At 37.8% G+C, this 24,786-nt stretch overlaps 3 protein-coding genes across 4 annotated transcripts; 1 reads left to right on the forward strand and 2 right to left on the reverse strand.

Annotated features, from left to right (window-relative positions):
* The first annotated feature begins 782 nt into the window (after nucleotides 1-782).
* LOC107813781 (basic leucine zipper 2) lies at nucleotides 783-6,332 on the forward strand. Of its 2 annotated transcripts, none has more exons than XM_016639087.2 (5): nucleotides 783-919; nucleotides 1,651-2,328; nucleotides 4,136-4,211; nucleotides 5,218-5,344; nucleotides 5,901-6,332. In XM_016639087.2, the coding sequence occupies exons 2-5, from the start codon at nucleotides 1,775-1,777 to the stop codon at nucleotides 6,059-6,061; spliced, it is 918 nt and encodes a 305-aa protein (XP_016494573.2). In that variant the 5' UTR covers nucleotides 783-919; nucleotides 1,651-1,774; the 3' UTR covers nucleotides 6,062-6,332. The 2 variants fall into 2 exon arrangements, with proteins under 2 accessions (XP_016494573.2, XP_016494572.2); XM_016639086.2 differs by having other exon boundaries at nucleotides 822-960; nucleotides 5,901-6,268.
* A 503-nt stretch (nucleotides 6,333-6,835) lies between these two features.
* LOC107813782 (vacuolar protein sorting-associated protein 60.1-like) lies at nucleotides 6,836-11,339 on the reverse strand. Its single transcript, XM_016639088.2, has 7 exons — nucleotides 11,044-11,339; nucleotides 9,526-9,677; nucleotides 8,735-8,828; nucleotides 7,873-7,944; nucleotides 7,650-7,761; nucleotides 7,417-7,565; nucleotides 6,836-7,100 (listed from the first exon to the last, which is right to left on the reverse strand). Exons 1-7 carry the CDS (start codon nucleotides 11,110-11,112, stop codon nucleotides 7,047-7,049), a joined length of 702 nt encoding a protein of 233 aa, XP_016494574.1. The 5' UTR covers nucleotides 11,113-11,339; the 3' UTR covers nucleotides 6,836-7,046.
* A 2,054-nt stretch (nucleotides 11,340-13,393) lies between these two features.
* LOC107813780 (uncharacterized) lies at nucleotides 13,394-16,934 on the reverse strand. Its single transcript, XM_016639085.2, has 4 exons — nucleotides 16,292-16,934; nucleotides 15,658-15,914; nucleotides 14,496-14,941; nucleotides 13,394-13,782 (listed from the first exon to the last, which is right to left on the reverse strand). The coding sequence occupies exons 1-4, from the start codon at nucleotides 16,405-16,407 to the stop codon at nucleotides 13,513-13,515; spliced, it is 1,089 nt and encodes a 362-aa protein (XP_016494571.1). The 5' UTR covers nucleotides 16,408-16,934; the 3' UTR covers nucleotides 13,394-13,512.
* Between the last annotated feature and the right edge of the window lie 7,852 nt (nucleotides 16,935-24,786).

Genomic DNA, 24,786 nt, shown 5'->3' on the forward strand with positions numbered 1-24,786 from the left:
ATTTTGGCTTTTCAAAACTTTCGATATTACCAATGCATTAAAGTGAAAAAGTGCAACTAACTTACTAAGTTATCTCCAAGAAAATGACCACCAAAGATTCTGGTGATATCCACCCATTCGTTAGAGTTCGTGTATTCGAGTTTGAGAACGTAAAAAGTTCTGCTAAAGAATATTGTTCCCCTGGATTGTTGTTAATTATCGTTTATCAATATATTGTATTATATTATACTATATTATTTTAATATATATAATATTTAAATATATTATACTATTATTTTCCGTCGTTTTATAAATTATATACCAATAATTTAAAGAATACACATATAATATTACAGAGAAGAAAAATGTACGATAAAGTTATTAAAAAAGTAAAGTAAAAAGTAAAATAAAATTATAATAAGGGCAAGAGCCAAGATGAGAAAAAAGTAGATAACCATGTGATCACACAAATAGCTACGTAAAATAGATCTTTTCATGTAATAAAATTAAAATAACAATCAAAGTAAATACTACTATTATATTAACGAGTCTTAAATTAATCTCTAAAGAAAACGAAATTTATTTGGAAGGAAACAAAGGAAAAAGGGGAAAAGGAGGGAAAGTTAAAATTTTATACGCAACATAAGAAAAGTGAAGATGAGCTGTGAACAACTCAAAGCTGCCAAATAGTACATACCAAATTCTCTCTTAAACAACATTGTCCATTGGTAAATTAGGAATAGAGTGAGTTATGGGGCTGTGAGAGAGTGACTGTGTTATTGAATCCTCCGTATCTAATCTATCAACTTGCTACTACTTAAACAACATTGGCATTTGCATTTTGTCAAAAAAAAACATAAACACTCAAAGCTACTGCTTCTCTTTTTCTCACTCTCCTTCCAAAAAAAAAAAAACACCACCAAGAAAGAGAAGAAATAAGGTATGCCCAGAGTACTTTTTCAAGAATTTAGAAAAAAAAAGGTACATTTTTTATACAACTTTTTTTTGTTTGTGGGGTTCATTTCTTTTTTTGGTTTTTGTAACAATTTTCTTGATATTCTTCCTTTTGCAATGTGTTTTTTGTTGCTAAAAATAGTGGTCAAAGTGAAGGAAAATCTTGAGGGTTTAGTGCTTAATCAATGGGGAATGTAGATTGTTTAGTATGCCTTATCTTGCTTCCTATTTTTTTTTTCCTTCTCTATATTTTGTATACATGCATTACTCCTTTTCTGCAATTTGGGTATTTTTGGTTTCTTGGTTTGCTGTTTCATAGAGGGTTTAATGGATGTTTTCAGAGTGAACTCAAAAGTCTTTCTGTTTTATTTTTCTCTTTTGCTCCCCAGGCTCATCAAAAAAATAAAATAGGCTGATTATTGTAATTTAATTGTAGCAATGAGCTTTAGTCTTTTGAGCAGTTTTTTTTTTTTGTAATGATAAGCAGGGAAACAAATTCAGATTATAAAATGTCATAAGCTCTTATGTGTTTCCAGCTATAGATTTTCTTGCGAAGACTTAACTCCCAACTGTAAAATGTTACACTTTTGCTTATTTTACTCTCCAATATAAAATTCTTGGATTTTCTGTTCTCATGGAATTTTTGGTTGATTTTTAATACTTTTTTTTTAATAAAATATAATTTCTAATTTTCATGTTTTGTAAAACTTTTTGTAGAATTTAGGTAATAAGATGGTGAAAGAAACATGGGAGAAAGACCTCTTGTATTAGATTCTGTTGTGAAGGAGTGAAAAACAAAATCATTAAGCTTTGATAGGGTCACTTAGTAGTTAAGCTCACCATGTCAAGACAAGCTCATCTTCCGCCTCGCTGCCCGTTTCAGAAGAAACCATTAACTAGTCCAGTTCAAGACCATTTTACCACAACACTACACCAACATAACCCGTTACCTCCTCGACATCATAAATCCATTTCGCAGAGTTCCATCTTAGAGGAGCAGCCTGCATGGCTTGATGAGCTGCTGAATGAATCGGACTCAAATTCCGGTGGCATGATGCATAGGAGATCAGCTAGTGATTCTTTGACACTTTTGGATGGTCTTGTTTCATTTGAAGGTTTTGATAAATTTGACGAAACTGAATCAAACGCATCTTGTGAATCGGATAGTAGCTCAAAGACTAATTGTATCTATGGTCCTAATTCGCCGCGTGGAAAGAGCAATATAACCTTTGCTGAGAATGCTATAGTTTCAGCGTTGTCGGAATATGTGTCCCCAAACCCTTTACAGTATTTAGATAGGTGTATTTCTGTGTCTGGAGCTGCACAATCGGAGTTAGCAAGCAATGTGTCTGGTGCAGCTAATGATGTTAATGCTGAGGCAAAGGCAATGAAACGGTTAGATTCCGGACTCTTATGCTTATTCCAAGACTTTTCATTATTAGTTGATAATGTATTATCTATATCTGCTTTTCTCTTGTTAAATCTGTCTATATTTTTTGGTAAAGCAACATCATTCCAAACGTTTCCTGAAAATACGAGGCATGCACCTTATATAATTGCTAATATTTCTAGTCTGTGTTTTGCACAGGGTCAGCATCCTCTTGTATAAATACAAACTTTATATTGCTTATTTTATAGGAAAAAGCAACTGCCATTAGCATGATTTAGGAACTTAAAAAATATTATTTCAGTTTGGTTAAATGGCTACCATAGACACTAATAATCTCATTGACTTAGCTGCATAGAGGGAGCAGTTTGCAATATCTTCAAAAGACGTAATAATTGTGGTAACTGATAAAGGATACACATATTTTGAGTGTTAGTAATCTTCCCTTGTGTAGCTTGATATTCATGGTAAACTGACATTCTCCCTAAAGGACTTATGACTTGTAATGATGCACTTAAAGGGCTCATCTGACTTTAAAAAGATCAGCAAGGTTTCCATATGAAAAGGAAAATCCAGAAAACTCAAAGCGAGTTCCTTCATGAAATACTGTCCGTTTAATAAAGAATGTCTATTTCAAGTCTCACGAAATTAGGCATAAAATCTCGCTTTGCAGATGTCAGCTTTGTGAGACAAGTGATCCTGGATATTACCAACCTCTCCAAAAATGATGCCATTTTGGTCCCTTCTATCCTATGAAAACATCTTTCCACTTTGGTACTCAAATTGTTGAAATGCTTCTTACTCAGTGTAGGCATATAGCCAAACTCTTGCATTATTGTAAATTTGGTGTGCCTGTTAGGTCTTCTACACCAAATCTTGTCAGGAGGCATTTAAGGTGTTGAAAAGAAGGTTTATCATGCTCAATTATTCAATAAAAACGGCCTTGACAAACTCTTCTCCACGGGATCATAATGCTGAAAGTGTGCACCTATGTCTCTCCAATCCCTTTTACCATGCGGCTAACCTCTCCTTGCTCCTTACACTTTTTTCCCAATTTTCGTTCACTGGTTGATTAAATCGATGGATTTCATTTGCAAAGCTTACTGGCATAGTTAAATCATCTAGGCCACAAATAAAATACCAACCCACTGAGTAATCATTCTTTAAGCCAAAAGTTGCCCATGTCCCTAATTACTACTGGTACTAAAGATAGCATCAACACTCAATTTTCTTCGGGTATGCTGGGATTCGTGAACAAAAACACCTTATTATGTTCATGACCAATTGGATCCGGACATACCAGTAGGTAATAGAGGAGACTGCTGTGATCTATTATTCCCCATTATTATTTTTGCCAAACTTTTCTGGAAGTTGTCCCAACAATTTTTATTTTTAAAACTTTCCCAACTTTTATTACTACCCTCGGTCCATTTAAATGCCATTTTAGCCAAGCAAAATTTGGTCCAAAATAAGTGTGGTTTTAGGATACCAAGAAGTTACTAATTATGTATTTTCCAGATCCACCCTTGCTCCAATATATTATCTAAAAAGTATGAGGAGAGAAAAGGGTAATTTAGTCTAATAACCCTTACAATTAATGCCATTAAATGGTTTTCTTAATGGGTACGCTAAAACCTTAAACAACACTTATTTTGGACCGGAGGAAGTGATAAAATTGTGCACAACCTAAGAGTGCTCTAGTTTCATATTTGTTTTCAAGTCAGCCTATCTGGAGGATTTATGTCTTTCTAAGATGGTTTTTGTTTCTAGAGGAGTGTATAATACATGACACTTATTTGGGCAATTTGTATACAGGCATCCTGGACAACGGTCAAGGGTTCGTAAACTCCAATATATCGCTGAACTAGAGAGAACTGTCAACACATATGAGGTATTGCTATCATGTACTACCTCCGTTCCAGTTTATGTGAACCTATTTCCTTTTTGGTCCGTTTAAAAAAGAATGACCCCTTTCTAAATTTGGAAATAATTTTGCTTAAACTTACAATTCTACGCTTAATGAGAAACTTTTATAACCACACAAGTACTCTGGCCCCTTTTTGAATTGTTTAGGACCACAAATTCCAAAAGTCTTCATTTTTTCTTAAACTCCGTGCCCAGTCAAATAGTTTCACATAAATTAGAACGGAGGGAGTAGGAAATACTGCACTGTTACCATTTCTACAATATGACTTTTTCCCAAAGCCTTCCTTTAATGAATAGTTCATAACGTGATAACAGCACAGATTAAGGAACTGCAAAGACTAATCCGACTTTTCTTGTAAAACTAAAGTTTTCATGGCTACACATCAATTGTTGATTAATCACTTTCAGATTGACTTGAGAGAAGACCATGATTTGAAATCATAGTTGAGATCCCAATGTTATATTAAGTAGTTTCATAATAATTGAGAGTGTTTTAAATCATAGTTGACAACATTATTGAGAATGTTTTAAATCATGACAACATAACTGTGTGTGCTAGCAGAGGCGGAGCTAGGATTTGAAGCTTATGGGTTCGGCGTTGCAATCCTTTTAAGTTACTGGGTTCAAAATTATATATCTATACATATTCAATAGATTTTTTAAGATAAATACAAAGTATGAACAAAGTTACTGGGTTCGGCCGAACCCGCATCCGACGTTGTGGCTCCGCCCCTGTGTGCTAGATATGGTTCTGACACAACAATCTTTAATAATCTGAAATTACCAGTCAAAAAAATAAAAAATAAAAAATCATTGGTGATCTGAATTCTGTATGCATTAGTTTCTAGTTATCGGTCATGTTTTTGCAAGCAAAACAATATCTGGTGTTACATACTTAGCGATATGGTGCTTAATTTTTCACACTGTTGTGTTGTGTAACTGAGTGGCGAAAGTACCATTTTTGAATGCAGGCTCTAGAGTCAGAGTTAGCTGCCAAGGTTGCTTCTCTGCTTCAGCAGCGTGTTGCTTTATCAATGGAGAATAGAGAGCTAAAGCAACAGATGCTCAGACTTCAGCAGGAAAAAGTCATTGTTGATGGTCAGTTATTTATCGTTGGATCAATCAAGCAGTCCATAATATTTATTTGATATAGTTTATTTTACCAGCTACTTAACTGCTAATGATTTTCTTTTGCTTTCTTTTTTGTCTTTCCTGGACGACTTAAGTGCTGGAATTTAGTTGAACTCTATAATTGTTAAAGTCAATCAATTAACTGCTTTGTGTTCGTCTTAGTTTGTTTCTTATTTGCCTCAATTGTTCATGAGGTAGTAAAACACCAAAAGTTTCAAACGTTCTCCCTTTATCTGCCTTCTCTGACATTGGATTACAAAAACATTTCATTGAAAGACTATGAATGGATATATATTATAGCTGCCGAGATTCAAAATTTCCATTTGTAGTCAATTGCAATTCTTAGTTTGTATCATTGTTTTTGTCTTTCTTTCACTTAATATTGGTTGATGTACCAATGCTATTCCTTTATTTGGTGTCACTTGTGCACTCAAACTTTTTCTTGGTTCCTGCCTCTCAAAGCAGACATGATAGTTTAAAAGAAGGGGCGACTGATCTGATTTTATATTAAAACTCTATGCAGCCCAGTACAGGTCCCTGAGAAAAGAATTGGAAAGATTGAGATACTTAGCACATTCTCCCAACAGTAAGATGAACACCAAATTCAGGCTAAGTTCTGCTGCTGAGATCGGTTCGGAAACTGCTTGGCAGATGCTGGACTTTGGAAAACTGTATCTCAACTAAAGGAAGTTGATCTCTTTTGGCATATTTTTCTTCATTACAACATCCTCCCAAAATGCTTATGATGGAACTCCTTTAGACTTAAGCCTGTAAATCCTCTTTAGGATGTAGTATGTTCCAAATGGGAATGACACTTTTAGGGATTAGGACGATAACTGTGAATGTACTGCCTAATTGACTTCTTTTTTAATCCACTCTATGTGCCCCACATCCCTATCTATAAATATGAAAAAAGAAAAAGAAAATCTCTAAGTGGATCTTAAATTTGTCAGTACCACACCCGTGTTTTTAAGGTGCAAATTATGAGTACATCAGAATTGTCAGTACTGAAATAGGAAAGAACAATTTGTGTCCTGATTTTTGTATTGAATGCAAGACATCTGTGCAAGTATTGACTGTACGTGCAAATAACTATGTAGTGGATTCAACGTTAAGAACCTTATACGTCTCAACCTTATACGTCTCATGCTTGGCAATTGGATTGCTGCATCTCGAGGGCCATTATGGGAGATAAATCCAGTTGCATGAACTTGAGCACAAACAATTCGTCAAAATTCATTAGCAGGACTGCAGGATTAAGAACAATGATTTACCCGGTAGCAAATTTACACGCACAAAATCACATCGCCATTTTACCAGGTTTCGGCAAGGACGTTAAATACCTATTAAGATAGCCGAACATGGCACCGGCACCAAAATAGAGCATCTTGGAAGCAATTCCACAACCTATTTTATAGGAGAAAACCAGACACAGAAAGTAATCCGAAGTCCTAAATGTTGCAATGTGATTTCTTTTCTTTGTTGATGTAGGATAAGATACCGAATTGCATAATACAATCAAGTATTTTGTCCATTATTACAATGAATCACCACTAGTCATTTGGAAATGGCAATGAAATATATTCTGCACACTATGTTTACACCAGGATTTCCCCAACAAACAAAGAGTGATCCCAAAGAAGTTATCAACAGTATCCCACTCCTTTATTTAACCACGAATTGATGCACGAGGGACAGCAGGTAATCCTAGTTCATCATCAGCCTGTGCATCAGAAGTCAAAGAAAAATCATCAACACATCCATTTCACATGAAATAAGAAAGAACCCAACAAAACAAAAAGAAAACAGGAAAAAGATAAGCAATGGAGAGGGCAGGGAGAGGAGGCATAACCTTCCTTCTCAGACTGGGAAGACGTCATTTTCATACGAAAATGCAGGCTTTCCAAGTAGATAAATATAACTTCATTTTCATACGAAAAGATGCAGGCTCTAATATGCACGCAAATGTATACATGCATATAACTGACTATCTACGTACAGGTAGACTAATTACTATGCCATACAACATTTGTCTTTACCTGCGGGTTAGCTCTCCCAGCTGGCATGGGTGCATGCCCTGTTGGTGCTGATGGTAGGCTAAGCTCTGCATCCAAAGCGGGCTCAGGTTGAAGATATGAAGGGACACCTTCGCCTTCAGTGTCCATGTCGGCTTCCAGAGCATCAAGCTCTGCATAAAAATTGACAACTTTTAAATGCTCATCCTGACATATTTTTTACTTCTCTACATAAATATATTGCTACTTAAGCTTACCACCCATGAGTTCTTCTTCATCAATGTCATCTGGCACGCTGTAGCTTCTACCAAGAGTCTCTTGAATTTCATTGCTCACATCCATCAGGTCCATCATTTCATCTTGCAGGTTCTAAATTTACGCATAATAATATCACAATTAACAACCACGACAAATTCGGAAAGGACTGAGGATAAATGCACAAGGATACTAAAACATACAACCACCACGAAGAATACATACATCTATATCATTAATCTTCACTGTCTTCATCATTCCTTTCAATTCCTTGTTTGCCGACTTCAAAGCTGACATCTGTTGGAACATAATCAAGTTAGTACTTGCAAATTCTACTGTATATAAATGAATCCAATTGTTCAATTGTTCCTTCAAACATCAAATCTCCAACATGGGATCGCGTAGGATATAGAAACTCTAGGTCACATAATGAAATCTGTTCATCGTGATAAATAAGTCTACCTCTAGAGGTAGGCACTGTTCACCTGATAAGCCTTGAGCTGTGACCAGTGGGCCGCCATCAAGAAAAAATACACTTTACCATGAATTGATATAGCCCAAAAGTTCGACATTATTAACCTTAGTGACTTGAAAAACCTAATAATTATTGACCCAGGATGACCATGAGTTAAATAGACTAAAATCGTATTCCTTCATTTACACAAATAACATTCACTTGATATACTCATCACTGAATCAGAGTTGTGAGTAACGCGCTAACTCAAGAAACCAAGATTTTTCAATCAAATGGATTGGGGTAAAGAAAATGATTCTCCCATCAACATGTATGTTCCTTTTGAAATGAATGTTAAGATTTGAATATCAATTAAGTACTCAAATTTCAAACAAAAAAAGGGCTAAATGAGGCTTGCAGAGACTTGGATTATCAGAACTAACAATAGACAAGTATCCCACAGGTGTAATCATATAATAGTTTTTTTAAGAGTTTAACCTTTATACACCAAAAAAGATAATTACAGGTAGCTGCCCATTTTGAGTTACGCAATTCATAAACAAAATGGGAGAAAACTAGGTATCTGAAAAAAGTAATAGTAAAGAAAAAGAGCATAAACTCCATTTAACATACTGTTTGCTGAGCATCTTTGATTCCTTCAGCAGCAAATGAAACTTGATCTAGGTTGTACGTCTGATTGTAGAGCATGTCACGTTGACCTTCATACCTGTTGAATATTCAACAAAATATATCATGCATTCTAAACAATAGATAAAAATAAAAACTATAAGCTTGTCAAACAAGCAAAAAATATTTTCTCCCAAATTGGAAGAACTATCCAACCTGAAAAAAAGAAAATATCTACCCTAAACAAGAAAGCAAAACGTAGAGAAATGTATTAAGGTAAACAGAACATTCACCATCATTAGTGGGCCATCTACTTTTGCTTCATATGAAATCCAGGTGGAGTTAATAGAGTAATCACCTTTAGCTTAAGAAGTCAGACTTTTTTCCTTCTCCTTTTTTTAAATTTTAAAATTCTTTTAGTGGATTGCAAATTGGTGAGTTTCCAAAGTCGGAACTGTTACAAGGACCAGTTCTTGTTTCATTTAATTTTCTTTTTTTGGACGAAGTAACAACAAACCCTTTCAAGAACTAGCCCTTGTGAGAAAAGCTGTCAAAAGTGACTAACACAATGTTTTTCTTCCTCGTAATATGGTTACATCAATGTACCCACACAAATGTATTTTCTCAGTTCTTTCAGCACTTTATTCTCTGTGTTTATACAGCTCACTTATCCCAGAACCTAAATGTTACTTGACCTCTAATGCAACTATACACCTGCCCACAAAGCAGTCAATTTGAAGCTCAACAGCCGCTTTAAACCTCACCGTACTCTTAAATAAAATAGAGGATAGACTCACATTCTTTTCTGCTTCAATACCCTCATTGCTCGAGCTTTTACAGCTTCCTGAGCTGGACCTGGCCGGGTCTTCTTCAGCTGTTCCTTGTATCTCGCAAGTTCAGCATCAAGCTTCTTGATTTTCTCCTCAACGGTGTCACCTCTTTTATTGATCTGGACATATAAGAACTGATAAATCAGAAATCTGATGCAAAGCACGAGCACAACTTATTATTACCGGAAAAGATTGTTTTATCAGGTAATGAATACACTATAAGCATTCCCCTGGTAAAATGCGTTCAAAAGGAAAATAGAAAATACAGAACAGAGAAGGCCACTAGCTCTCAGAAAGATACACATCATTCATCTCATCCAAGACATAACGAATTCGATGGACAAATACGCATGCATGAGAGATCAAAGGGCTTGTTCGAAGGAAATAGGAAAAAATTGTTAGTCTAACTTTAACCGAAAATGAAAAAACAACCATATCTGCATGAAAGCAATAAGTTTGACAGTACAACCAGTTTAGAAATGACTTTGGTATGAAACGTCGCGCATGCTAGCTCACGAAATACAACGGCCCACAAGTTGAAGAAGAAACAAGCACAATGCTTACCCAACACCAAATAGATAACCATTGAAAAGCACAATACTCTTAGCCTGTTTGACCAAGCATCCAAAATCTGCTTCCTTTGAAAAGTGCTTTTTCCAATAATTGTTTTTTGAAAAAGTACTTTTGGAGAACAACAGTTTATTTTTTGACTAATCAATTTGAAAAGCAGTTTCTCAAATATTAAAGCAGCAATTTGTGCTCGGCCAAGTTTTCAAAAGTGCTTCTAGGGAAAAACTACCTTTTTAGCTTCTGAAAAATAGCTTCTGCTACTTGTTAAAAGCACTTATATTTTTCCTAAAAGCTTGGTCAAACACCCTAACTCTCCAAAATAAGCACTTTTAGCTTCCTAGAAGCTTGGCCAAACATGCTATCTGCCTGTACCGTGATTAGATTATATGAATGTGAAGAAACCTTCTTGTGCACCCAGTTAAAGGAGTATAGCATTCATATACCTCTGTGAACATATACATATACCTTTGAGCAATACTTGGGCAAGTGTCTGACAAAAAATTTGCAAAACTAAAAACAACCGCAATACATTGAAGCACCAACAAGCAAATTAAATTGAATAAACCAATTTTGTGCAAATACCATTAAATGCATGATACGTGTTATTCTTTTTTGCTCAAGATGTTATCACTTAAATCGTGGGTTAAATTAAATTAAATTTTGTTTTGCACATGATGTTAAGCAAAAGTATACCAAGCTTGTTTAGAATTAGTTAAACTTGGTGTATATGTATATGCCTGGCTAAGTTTTTGTATTATATCACCTATATATATATGATTGTGAATCGGTCTAATTAGGTCAATCCAATTATCAAAACTTGCAAAACAAGTTTTCCATATCCTTATCGTAAAACAGATACTATATTATAACAATTAACGACTGCATTGGAGTAGTTAAGGAGTTTAGGTACGATACCCGATCGGAAGCGTCTTGAATGGAGGGAGGAGGTTCTGTTTGTTTCTTAACACCGAAAACTCTCCTCATCTTTCTACAACCTTCTTCTCCTTCGTCGGCGGCTCTGCTGTGATGAGATTTAGGGTTTTCGAGGTTTTCGATTGAATTGGGAAAACGGGAGATCGAGTAGAGAAACGCGTATGTAAGAATGGGAGAGAGAAATTGCTGGATTGGGATTTGGGAGGAGATGTTGAATTTGTACTTTGCGCGGATTAGATGATTTAGCTGAAGAAGTTTCTGGGACGAAGTTTCAGAGAAAATCAGTTTGAGTCGTTGATTTGGGGGAATCTTGTTCGTAGCTATTGCACGTGTTTATCACGTGTAATTAGGGCTGGGTCCCGTGGGTCCCAATTCTAATACTCCTGTTGTACTTTCTATTTGTCGTTTAAGATCTTATCTCTGACGAAGTAGTTAATGATCACTCTATGACTTCAAGAATAAGATAGTGAAATTGGAAAAAATAATTAACGTCTTTTTTCTTGAAGGCATAATTGAACCTAATTTATTTGCTAAAGTGACAATTTAAAAGGATCGAAGGGAATAATTTCCAACTTCTTGCCTCATTCTTTTTGGATAACTTTGTTCACCATAATATTGAATTTGAACATTCACCATTCATGATTTTCACTCATTTCATTAATTACCAAACCATGTTCTTAAATGCAACTTCAAATTATTTCTTATAAGATTAGATTATGATTTAATTGTTTCCATTCAATTAAAAGATTTTTAACCCAAATGCCCTTTTTACTATAGTTTAGCTCCATTTGAATCTATTTCATTTTGATATTCAATACCTGGATATTCTTTTTTCATTAAAAGTTCTCTAAAAGAAGAAAAGAAAAAACTTGTCGACTATTTTTGTTTTTTGAAAAAAGTTGTTTATACTATACAAATAATTTCTGATAAATTAAAGGGGTAGCCTATTCTTCCAAAAAAAAAAATGATTCTCTTTTATGATGCTTTAGAACTCAAAATCCATAAAATTCGTTTGGAAGGGAAGGGAATTATGTTGCAGCAGCAGGTTAAGGCCTAAGGGAAGGGAAGAAGTAGGAACATTTGGCTACACAGCCAAACACTCTTTTATAATATATAGTAGTGACAAAATGGATAAAAGAAAACAGTTATTCACCCATATTATCCACTATAAAATGAGTTGGATAATGAACTTTTTTAAAAACGCATTAAATATGGATAAGAACCATATTATCCACTTAAAAAATTTATAAGCAATGGATAACTAATGAGTTAAATTTTTACATTTGTAAAGCCTCAAATTGAGGATTTCTCAAGTTTGGTAGACTAAGAATTCTCTCAAGAAGTCATGGATAAAATGAACATCCATATTATCTGCCGATTAACTAATTTTTTATCCGTATTAAATATGGGTCAGGTCAGATAATTTATTCGTTTTTGCATTATCCGTATATCTTACCCGACCAGCCCGTTTGCCACCCCTAATAACATCCAGTGTTTTAAAAGGCGTGGGCGTAAGGCGAGGCATTTTACATATGCCTCAGCGAGGCGTAAGCCCCGAGGCACGGGGCGTACGCCTCTTGAGACTTTCGCCCCACACCATCGCCCCGGGGCGTTTTTGGTACGCCTCGCCCCAGGACTCGCCCCAAAAACGCCTTTTAAAACACTAAATTAACATCCAACACAAAAATCACAAGAGGAGACAGATCGGTTAGAAGAACCATCTAACTGAATACAAAAACACTTAAAAAGAACAATTATCAAGCTCAAAACAACATTAAATGCTTAAAAGAAGAAGCAAAAGGTTTCTTTGTCTTGTGTTCAGAGGATCCAAGATTTAAACAGTTCAACCTTAAAAGGTTCTTGGACTAAATTCATTTTATGGAATCATGCGTTCAAAAATTATGTTTGATAAATTTTAGTGATTTTTCATATTTTTGTCTCGTGCCGAAAATACTAAATTAAGTTGAACTCATTGTAAAAAATGCTGCATCCCCCTGGCTGTGTTAGAACCTCGAAGTTCAAAAGATTATGTGCCAACAGAGGTGGATCCAGGATTTGAACTTTTTAGGTTCAGATATGGAATTCTATCGCATCGCATCTAATTTAATGGTTCAAAATATATTATTTATACATATTTAATAAATTTTTAAATAAATATATAGGGTTTGAGCGGAAGTTATGAACCCATAGCTTCTATACTAGATACGCCCGTGTGCCAACCTGGAAAATGTAAAAATACTCCTGAGTTTTTGTGTAGCATGTCAATTTTTGAAGCTACTGCTAAGGAAACTATGTTGCAGAACCACGATTGAAAGAGAAGAACACTCTTGTATAAGGTTGAAAACCAAAATCAAACGAGATAAGAACAATTAGAAGAACCATCTAACTTAACAAACAAATATCAAACCATTTAACTTTTACAGCACACATATTTCCAGATATAGGAGACAACTAAACATCAGGCTGTAGACCAAGTCCCTTCCGCGTCTTTCCAACAAAGAGATCCCCAGATTTTATCATGCCTGGAACGCGTCCAGCAATTGACAAACAAGGAAATTGGGCCACTGCTTCTTTTCTCCCTAGAGAAACTATAGCTAATGCCTTAGTGGCTGGCTTATACACAGCCAATTTGTGATCATCTTCTACTCCCTTTATTGACAAGGTGATGTTCTTGGCAACTACCTTTGCATGTTCTTGAGCCAAATATCCTTGTTTAAGTTCCTGAATTTCACCATCACAATGTAAGGATGTCTTGCAGATAAAAATGCATCTTATGGCATAAGAGCTAATACGATCTGTTGGAGCTTTTATTGGTCTAATAGTTATCCAGTTGCATATATAATATTAGCCACGTCTAGTTACTAGCATGGGCTTTTCTATACGAGGAGAAGAAGGAAAAGTAACAATGAACAAATAGCTGCAGCTATATTAGCAAGCAGTTAAAGTTAATACTGAAATGCATCGGAGATGGCGATACTTCCATCATGTTTCCTAAAGTTGCGATTCAAGTACATAAGTAGCATTAGCAGATACCACAATAGATTTGACATCTTGTTAGCTCTATAAACACCATATACAAATATAGGCAAGTCGTGTTATGATGACAAAAGTGGACATACAACACTCTTTTTCTTTCTCTTTTTTTCCTAAAATAAGGGAAAATGGAGATTCAGAATAGAAAGAGCTTACTAGTAATTCATCATTTATTACTGCTACAATCTCAGAAAAAGTAAATCGTTGAAGTTCTAGTGCCAGGCCTTGGCTATGACTATGAAGAAGGGGAATCGGGAACAGAGGATGCATAGACAGAAGTTCTTGAATAGTTGTTGAAGTATACTTTTTCATATTTGTCATGGAGAGGGGCACTAACATCTAAAGCTTTACTGGGATGACACCAAGGTTTACAAAGATTATAGAAGGTTTGATCGACTTACCGGAATATCAGTGATGTCCCCAATAGCAAAGATATTGTTGTGACCCTTGATCCTCAAATTTGAATCAACCATTAGCCTTCCACGACTGTCCAAACTATCCTTCAAGAAAGTTTCTTTTAGCCATGCTGAACCAAATGGTGTACCGATGCAAATAAAATGGCAATCAGCAACTATGGTTTCTCCACCCGATGTTTTGTAAACACCATCTGATGCAGAGTTTACATCGACAGATTGTCCCAAGATGACTTCAACTTTCTTTGAAGTAAGCCAATTCAGTGCCTTTTTGCTGGCGCTTTCTCCAACAAATTCTAACAATCTTGATCCCCTGTGCACCAGCGTCACCTTCTTAGCAGGAAAATCAGCAGCAATTTCAGCAGCCAGCTCCACACCTGTTGGCCCCCCTCCAACTATTAATATGGAGTCAGCAGCCTTTATCTTTTCATACTCTGTAAACCAAGAAATAAGAGTTAAGACAAGTTATATATACCATGAAACATGTGCAGTTTTAGCCTGGTCTACTGAACAATGGAAAGCTTGATTTGTATTACTCAACTCTTCCGTGACAATTCAGTCGTTCATAGGTAAGTATTGATCCTCCTTTCCGGAGCACTATCATTCTCTTTATTTTCTTTTCTTGATAACGTAATACTTTAGTGTTGTGGATTTAAGTCAAGTATACAAGTCGTATACTTGACTTTAAAAAAAAGTGGTATACAATATAACATCCAGCCAGCCGTGCTAACACAACGGAGCTAAGAATTTCTTTTAGCCTCTGTAGGCTGATAGGCTCCAAAACAGAAAAACGAAAATTGTGATTCACTTTTCTCTTTGTTCTTTTTTTTTTCCCATATGCCTTAGCCCCCTTCTCAAAGTTCTCTACTATTATATAGTTTTTGAAGTTATGCAAATCTGCTAATAACTTGTTGAAGATAAAATGCACATCTATAATATAGGTAAAATGTCAATCTAAAAGAACGGAATTGCGTATGTTCAAAACTATGATATGGTAAGCAAGACAACTTGTCAGTGAAGTGATGGCAATACATCACCATTTGAGTCTTCAATAACCTATCAGAAAACCCTCGATCTCCTTAAGATTAGTGTCTTAAGATAAAACTAGTAACACAAAAAGTAACCACATTGAATGAGATTGAACCAATACCTGCTTGGTATTGACTGATCTTCTCAGTTTTCGTCGAAGCACCACCTTGTGTATGACCAGTGGCAACAACAACATAGTCATACCGAATCCGGCTGCCTTGGGCTGTCAAAACATCAGTTTCTGTGATGTCAACTGCAGCTGATGTAATGATTTTGGCATGAGGAAGGTATTCAGAGTGAGAAATCACTGATCTTTTAGCAAATGAAGGTTCAACCATAGACCTTAAGCTTGCCCATGTGATCTCAAAATACTCTTTCCTGCACTCATTTCATGCATTGAGTTAAATTAAACACAACAAATCAACAAGAAACAAATTCAAACAAGTAGTCATGATAAAAATCGGAAGTAGAGCCTTGGCGTAACTGATAAAGTTGTTGTCACATGACCAGGAGGTCACGGATTTAAACCGTGAAAACAGCCTCTAGCAAAAATGCAGGCTAAGGCTGCGTAAAATAGACCCTCGTGGTCCGGCCCTTCCCGGACAGCTTAGTACACCGGACTGTCCTCAGTCATGATAAAAATCAAGAATTTTGAAAGAATCAACCACTAAACCACTAACAAAGCTAAAACCTTTGCAAATTCACATTGATTTACAAGCTAAGAAAAATCAATAAAGAGTGAGAGAAATGCTTACTCATCAATTAATGAAACATTAGCTTCATTTTGAAGGGTTTTAGCAACAAGGGAACCACCAATTCCACCTCCAATCACTACCACATTTGTCTTTTCTCCCCCTTCAGCCATGTTCATATCCAAATTCCAAAGAAAAATCACAACTTTATGAAATAAAATCAAGAAATAGTAGGCCCAGTTGCCCTTAATACAAAACAAAGCTGTACCCAAATTGTATTACTGAATAATTTGCAATTTAATTTTGTAGGGAGAACAGAACATCAAATATCCTCTTATATAAAAGAAAAATTGGGTGTGAAATAAAAATGGGGAAACAAAAAAAAAAGGTATCTAGAAGGTCAAGAAATGCAGAAAGTCTAAAACCCGAGTTCTAGAACAAGAAAATGAAGAGGAAGATTCCTGGCTTTCCTCTTGTTAATTTGAAGAAGAATTAACGCCAAACAGATTTCTTTTTAATTTTTTAATGCTAGCTTGGGGGAAGGGAAAGGAAGAGGAAAAGGAGAAATTGTTCTAAATTCTCCGTTCCTTTTTTATATTGTAAAATATAAAACCGACAAGGTAGATGAAGAATTTAAAGAGTTCTTTGTTTCTCTCCTCTCTTTACTTTGTCCCAGGACTAGATTCAGACAGACCAATATAAATACTTTCGACTGGATGTGTTTCTCAATCACGCTGACACAGATGACACGTAAGATGCTGGCCTTTTATTATATGTGAGTGCCACTCTTTTTTTTTTAAGCTCTTTTTCTCAAATTAGTTGTCATATTCGCTTCTGGTCAAAATCATTGACTAATGTTCGAAATTAATTGAATAAGATTAATTTAATATTTTAAAACTAAAATTGTAATATTTAAAAATATACAAAAGTGTTTACCCGAAAAATCGGATAGAGTTAAATTTGTGTATGGTTCTAAGGACACGTGATATAACTTGATACAAATTGTAGAGTGAAATATAAATATCTCTATTCTTGACAAATGGAATGAAATATAAGACAGAGAAAAGAAAATGTTGACGAACAAGGTAGCGTGGTCCCCCTTAAATGTGTTAGCATCTCCTCTTATATTAGAGGCATCCTACTTTATCAATAATAATAAAAATATATAGTGGAAATAATAATAAAAATATATAGTGGAGGACCCACGATGAATTGTCTTTTCCTCAATTTCCGTCAAGATTCTCTCAAAGTGCGGTTGCAACGGCTCTTGTCTGTGAGCTCAATACTAGCTTGAGCTCGGTATTGGATCAAGCCCTCAGCCTTGGTTCGAGCTCGATTCTGACTTGGGGTCTCGATATTCAGGGTGAGTGTTGGTCGGTCTATGCATCTTCGATAATCTCCGTTTTGCCTCGTAATTCGATTTGGATATGAGCTCGATAATGATACCGAGCTTATCATTGATCAGTCTTAGAGCATGAAGCTCGACGCCCTTACTTCGGATCTCGACCGAGCTTGTCATGCAGATACCCTTTGATCGAAACATTATGGTCTCGACCAGTCCGTACGACTGACTCAATCGGTTTTGACCGTACACAGATAGTCCCCTCGTTTCTCGAAAAAGGATGTGGCGAGAAACAATATGATTTCCCAACAGCTTGATCAGATATATGCTGACGTTTACATCGATCCCGACCATGACGTATGTGATAGTTATCCCATCGATTTGATTTTACCAAGGCATTTGATGTGTGTCAGACGGTGGTTGGCCATCGCTGATATTGAACCGTCATTGCTTCAATCTATAAATAGCCTTTCCTTCCACCATTCATCACTTTTACGTCTTCAATATTCCAAATTTTCTAAGTTCTATTTCGTCTTTTCTGAGTTTTCTGCCTGCAAATCTGTGAGTTTTACTGCAAACTCTTTCTTAAAACACCAAATACTCCCGTTCTTTGTTCACGGAATTTTAAATGGCAAAAACGTCTAAAATTATTCCGTAAAAAGAGACCGCTTCTTCATCTCGACCTGCTGATGGCGAGGATGTGGAAGTGCCCCACTCTGAGGAATTCATTCCGGTAGGGTGTTCGACTGTAGGTAATTTTAAAATTGAAAAGCCTTCTCCGATACCGGGTCGGTGTAAGCCGATGTCGAGGTACCAATGTTCAATTACCGAAAATGTTCTCGATAAAGTCATACAAGAATGCAACTGGGATAATAAACTCGTAGTAGTTCCATCGCCTGATGAACCAATTACTACCCACGTCGAAGGGATCTTAAGTGTTTATACTTATCCTTTCACGTTGGGACCTCTAGACCCTGTCATTGTTGCCTTTTGGAAGAGGTACGATGTGACCCTCGGCCAAATCCACCCTTCCTTTTGGAGGATAGTGATTCTTCTTCGATTTTTCTCGAGCAAGGTCGAGGGGCGTATCTTCACCCTCGATCATCTTATGCGCTTTTACAGTCCCCGACTTAATCGAGGAGGGTTGATTAAGCTTGCTCGCCGAGCAACCAAGGCGCCATTCTCAAGCATAGACGAGACTCGGGATCGGGGTTGGATGGGCCGTTTTGTTCGAATCAAAACCTCGGACCTGATCCCTACCTATGGCTTGCCATTTCACGAGAAATGGAATATGAGCCGTGAGTAAACGTTTCTCTTTGCCCGTTTTGATTTTGTGATTGCCTTTTATTTTGTTGATCTATTTTTCTTTTCTTGTCATAGCCATAGCTCGAATGCGGGAACCGATCCTGGATCTTAAACAATGGGTCGAAAGTCTGGTGTTGCAGAGACCGTACTCCGAGCGTGCTTGGGTCGAATTATGAAAGGGTCAATGGGAGGCCCGCATCCATGGTAAATCTTTTTGTCGATTTGTCTCTCCATCGGTTTATATGGTAAATCTCCATTTTCCCTTTTGTAGGACTCGGGAAAGATGTAGTCATGAGGCCCCTATCTGGTGGCGAATAAGTTCCTGCCCTGAAGCAGGTAAAAGAAAGGAAGAGAAAAGACGTATCGGGCTCCCCGAGCTCGGAAAAGAAGAAACCGGCTAAGAGATCTCGAAAGCCGAAGGGGGGCTCTGGTGTTATGTCTTCGGAAGTGGCCCGCCATTTAAGGGACGAGCCCAAAGAAGGAGAGGAGAATTTAGCCTGTGTACGGGCTAATGTTATGATTCAACAGTCTTCCAATTTGGTGGAAGCAAATCAGGGAACCTTGGCCATAATCCCAGAACAAGAAGAAGCTGAGATCATCCCTTCTCGAGCTAAGATGATTGAAAGGGATACCGAGGGTGGATCTTCTCGGGCAGTAGAAGATATTTCAAGGGATGAGTTTGGGATAGTTGACATTGGCGGATCCCCTCAGATTTCAGATGCCATGATTTGAGAGGCCGTCATGTTGGAGGATCGGTCCTATGAGGGTATTCAAGAGTCGGCCGATATCCATGGTTTTCTGTAGGGGCTCGAGTCAGGTGCCTCGGAGAAGGTTACCGGTTTTGGTGGAATGCCGGTACCCCAAAAAGCGTAGTGGTCGGGTTCTACCAGCCTTCATTGATTCATAAACTGGTGGACCGATTTTCGGCCTCGAGTATCGATCCCGACCGAAGGTGAAAGATAGTGCTCTTCGTACCTGCGGATACCCGAATTTTTTATTCTCCTGTGAGGATTGCCAGTTACCTTCGGTCCTTGATGACCGAAGAAGATCAATAAGTAATGAATGCGGTGGTGCCTGCCTGTCTCTTCAACGAGGCCCAACATGCTTTGAATCAAATAACTCTGATAGCGTTTTTGCCGCTTCTTTTACACATAGAGTTGTAGGTAATTCTAATATTTCTCCTTTTGTTTGTAGGCTTCGGTGTTGCATCACAAGGCCTTTCTTCGAATCCAGGAGGAGCATGATGTCGAGGTTCGGAGCCTCACTGAGAAGAGTGACTCGTACAAGCTCCTTAGTGAAAAACTTCGAGCAGATTTGACAGCGGCTCGGGAAGAGCATGAGGAGATGGTTGAGCAGGTATTCTGAATGTTCCATGATAGTGAAGATGAAAAAGAGATAACCACTAACGATCTGAATCTGCAGGTTTGGCAGAGGATCGAGCAGATTGGATGGCTTAACTAACAGGTAGATGCGCTACTGGACGAGGCAGAAGAATTTAAAAAGTATATGGATATCCTTGCCTCGAAAAAGGAAGTTGTTCAAGCTCAGTTGGAGTTGTCTGATGCCCAGCTTCGATCTGCGAAAGAAAATGCTTTGGGGCTGATAGAAAAGATTAAAGAGCTTCAGCATCGGTTGAATTTGGCCACTTTAGATAAAGCAGATTTGGCTAAAGAACTTGAAGGGGCCAGATCTGAGGTGATCGAGGCCAATAAAAGAGCTGATGCCAAAGTGGCTCAGTTCAGGATCGATGTCGAGGTTAACCAAGCCAAGGCCGAGAGCATGGTCAAACATGCAAAATGGCAAGCTCGGAGAGAAGCTCTCGAGGAGGTCAGAGCTCAGGGCTTCGATATTGGGGTCGAGATTGAAGTCGCCAGGGCGGAGGAGAACAAAGCTCGAAAGTTGGCCTTTCCTGAGGAGGACTCCGATGACTCGGGGGAGTCTGAAGATGAGGACGATGCGGAGAATACGGCCTCCAATGAATATTGAGTCATTTAGGGCCTTAGGTCATTTGCTACGTTCTTTTGATACCGCTTTTGGTTTTTGTATAAAGAACTTTCTTTTGGAGCAAAATAGCCTTTCAAGCTAAATAGATAGTTTGAATTTTAATCTTTGTTACCTTCGGTCCTTGTGGGTAGTCCCCTTTGCTTTATCAGGCTCGAACATATTTCAGCCTTAGATAGTCAAGTGTTCGTTTGAATTCGAAGAAATGAGTAATTTTACTTGAAGTAATGTAGCCCGTAGGCGTAATGGTCGAGTGAGTGCTTGCTCGAACTCGAAATAAAAGTAGCCCGTAGGCTTAGCAGTCGAGTGAATGATTCGAACTCGATGCAATGTAGCCCGTAGGCGTAATGGTCGAGTGAGTGCTTGCTCGAACTCGAAATAAAAGTAGCCCGTAGGCTTAATAGTCGAGTGAATGTTTGCTCGAACTCGAAATAAAAGTAGCCCGTAGGCTTAGTAGTCGAGTGATTGATTCGAACTTGATGTAATGTAGCCCGTAGGCGTAATGGTCGAGTGAGTGCTTTCTCGAACTCGAAATAAAAGTAGCATGTAGGCTTATTAGTCGAGTAAATGATTCGAACTCGATATAATGTAGCCTGTAGGCGTAATGGTCGAGTAAGTGCTTGCTCGAACTAGAAATAAAAGTAGCCCATAGGCTTAGCGGTCGAGTGAATGATTCGAACTCGATATAATGTAGCATGTAGGCTTAGTAGTCGAGTGAATGATTCGAACTCGATATAATGTAGCCTGTAGGCGTAATGGTCGAGTGAGTGCTTGCTCGAACTCAAAATAAAAGTAACCCGTAGGCGTAATGGTCGAGTGAGTGCTTGTTCGAACTCGAAATAAAAGTAGCCCGTAGGCTTAGCGGTCGAGTGAATGATTCGAACTCGATGTAATGTAGCTCGTAGGCTTAGTAGTCGAGTGAATGATTCGAACTCAATATAATGTAGCCCGTAGGCGTAATGGTCGAGTGAGTGCTTGCTCGAACTCGAAATAAAAGTAGCCCGAAGGCTTAGTAGTCGAGTGAATGATTCGAACTCGATGTAATGTAGCCCGTAGGCGTAATGGTCGAGTGAGTGCTTGCTCTAACTCGAAATAAAAGTAGCCCGTAGGCTTAGCGGCTGAGTGAATGATTCGAACTCGATGTAATGTAGCCCGTAGGCATAATGGTCGAGTGAGTGCTTGCTCGAACTCGAAATAAAAGTAGCATGTAGGCTTAGCGGTCGAGTGAATGATTCAAACTCGATATAATGTAGCCCGTAGGCATAATGGTCGAGTGAGTGCTTGCTCGAACTCGAAATAAAAGTAGCCAGTAAGCTTAGTGATCGAGTGAGTGCTTGCTCGAACTCGATCCTGTTTGCATAATAAATCTTGAATATAGGATATCGGTAAAGAAGAGGGCTTTCTTTGCAAGCCATTATACATGTGTTCATGTCTTGCGTCAGGGCTCGGGCCAACTACATAAGCATGGTTCGTTTTGACCATTTGGCTCTTACAACGTTTCCTGTCGAGACACTGTTTGTCATGAAATAACGAAGTAACTTCCTTTGCACCGAACTTGATAATCATCACAGATACGTTTAATGATAAAGCCCCCCAGTATACGAGGTTGATTTTAAAGAGGCCTCGGATACTCAGCAGTAGTATCGTTTTAGGCGTTACACATTCCAATTGCTTGGTAGTTGATTGCCATTTTATCAGACCGGGTTTGGAGGATTTCCTTAGTAGTTCTTTTAGTAACGGACCTAGAAATCAACTGGTCATATTCGACTCTTATTTTGGATTGATATTGATTGTGCACATCGGTCCAAGTAATAGTTGGGTACTCGATCAGATTTTGCTTCAGCCGCCGTGAAGCCATCGAGCTTCGCTCGTTTAGACCTTGAGTGAAATCTTGAACATCCCAATCGTCTGTGACTGGTGGTAGATCCATTCGTTCCATTTGAAAATGAGATACGAACTCCCTTAGCATCTCGTTATCCTTTTGTATTACCTTGAACATGTCCGACTTTCTGGTCTCGACCTTTATGGCTCCGACATGTGCTTTTACGAAATAATCTGCAAGCATAGCAAAAGAATCAATAGAGTTAGATGGTAAATTATTATACCATACCATTGCCCCCTTTGACAGGGTTTCACCGAATTTTTTTAATAATACAGATGCAATCTCATCATCTTCCAAATCATTGCCCTTGATGGCACACGTGTAAGAAGTGACGTGCTCGTTGGGGTCGGTCGTTCCGTTATATTTGGGGATTTCGGGCATACGGAATTTTTTAGGGATTGGTTTTGGGGCCGCGCTCGAGGAAAAAGGTTTTTGCACGAATTCTTTGGAATCCAACCCTTTTATCATTGGTGGAGCCCCCGGGATCTGATCGACCCTAGAGTTATATGTTTCTACTTTTTTATCGTTGGCTTAGACTCGCTTTGTGAGTTCCTCGAGCAATTTAGCAATTTCGGGAGTAGTCCCCGATTCTTGCTCATTTGACTTCACTATGGCTGGCTCCGTTCTGTGGGTGATTTCTCGAGGAGGATTGGGCTCCGGCCTGCTTTGTAGCTGCGTTTGGCTTTGCAACTGAGCTATTGCTGCCTGTTGGGCTTGCAACATTTAAAAAATCATACGCAAGCTAACGCCGTTTTCCTCGACGTTATGGGTATCTCGAGTTGCAGACCGAGTTCCACCATGAATGCTATTTTCGGGTTCAGCATGTAGATTCGCCTCAATGGCTACATGCGAATTGATATCTATCGACGCTCCGATTCGAGCTCCAACGGCGTTTACAAGTGGTCTTTCGATACTGGGTGTCAAGTTATTGTTTTCATCTTGAAGACCGGCTCAATTGTCAATTGGTGAAGCCATTTGATTGATAGTTAGTCGTTGCTAATCCGAAATTCAAGATATTTTCGGAAACAAGCGTAGAACACAATGGCATATTTTTCAGATTCGTATCAAATAACCATTGTTATCCTTAGCCTCACTGTGGGGCGCCAAACTATTTACCCGAAAAATCGGATAGAGTTAAATTTATGTATGGTTCTAAGGACACGTGATATAACTTGATACAAATTGTAGAGTGAAATGTAAATATCTCTATTCTTGGCAAATGGAATAAAATATAAGAGAGAGAGAGAAAAGGAAAATGTTGATGAACAAGGTAACATGGTCCCCCTTAAATGTGTTAACATCCCCCTCTTATATTAGAGGCATCCTACTTTATCTATAATAATAAAAATATATAGTGGAGGACCTACGATGAATTGTATTTTTCTCGATTTCCGCCAAGATTCTCTCCCATAGTGCGGTTGCAACGGTTCTTGTCTGCAAGCTCGATACTGGCTTGAGCTCGGTATTGGATCGAGCTCTCGGCCTTGGTTCGAGCTCGATTCTGACTTGGGGTCTCGATATTCGGGGTAAGTGTTGGTCGGTCTATGCATCTTCGATAATCTCCGCTTTGCCTCGTAGTTCGATTTGGATATGAGCTTGATAATGATACCGAGCTTGTCATTGATTGGTCTTAGAGCTCGAAGCTCGACGCCCTTACTTCGGACCTCGACCGAGCTTGTCATGCAAATACCCTTTGACCGAAACATTATCGTCTCGATCAATCCGTACGACTGACTCAATCGGTTTTGACCGTACACAAAAAGTATTATAACAAGTTATAATTTTTTTACATGTTATATGATTAAAAAAATACTTCCTCCTTCCCATTTTAACTATCGCTTTAGCTCAAAAAAAATTGTTAATTTTTTTCAACCATACTATTTAGTGGTAAGTTTTTTTAAAATATTATTTAATTTTCAAAAAACATTTAAAAAATAACTTAGTAAATTAAACCTTATATTTATTATTTTCTAATTTCTCACCTCATAATTTCCTAATTTCCCCTCCTGCACGCCTGATGTAACAAAA

This window comes from Nicotiana tabacum, chromosome 13, assembly GCF_000715075.1.
Source record: "Nicotiana tabacum cultivar K326 chromosome 13, ASM71507v2, whole genome shotgun sequence".
In the NCBI taxonomy this organism is placed as follows: Eukaryota; Viridiplantae; Streptophyta; class Magnoliopsida; order Solanales; family Solanaceae; genus Nicotiana; species Nicotiana tabacum.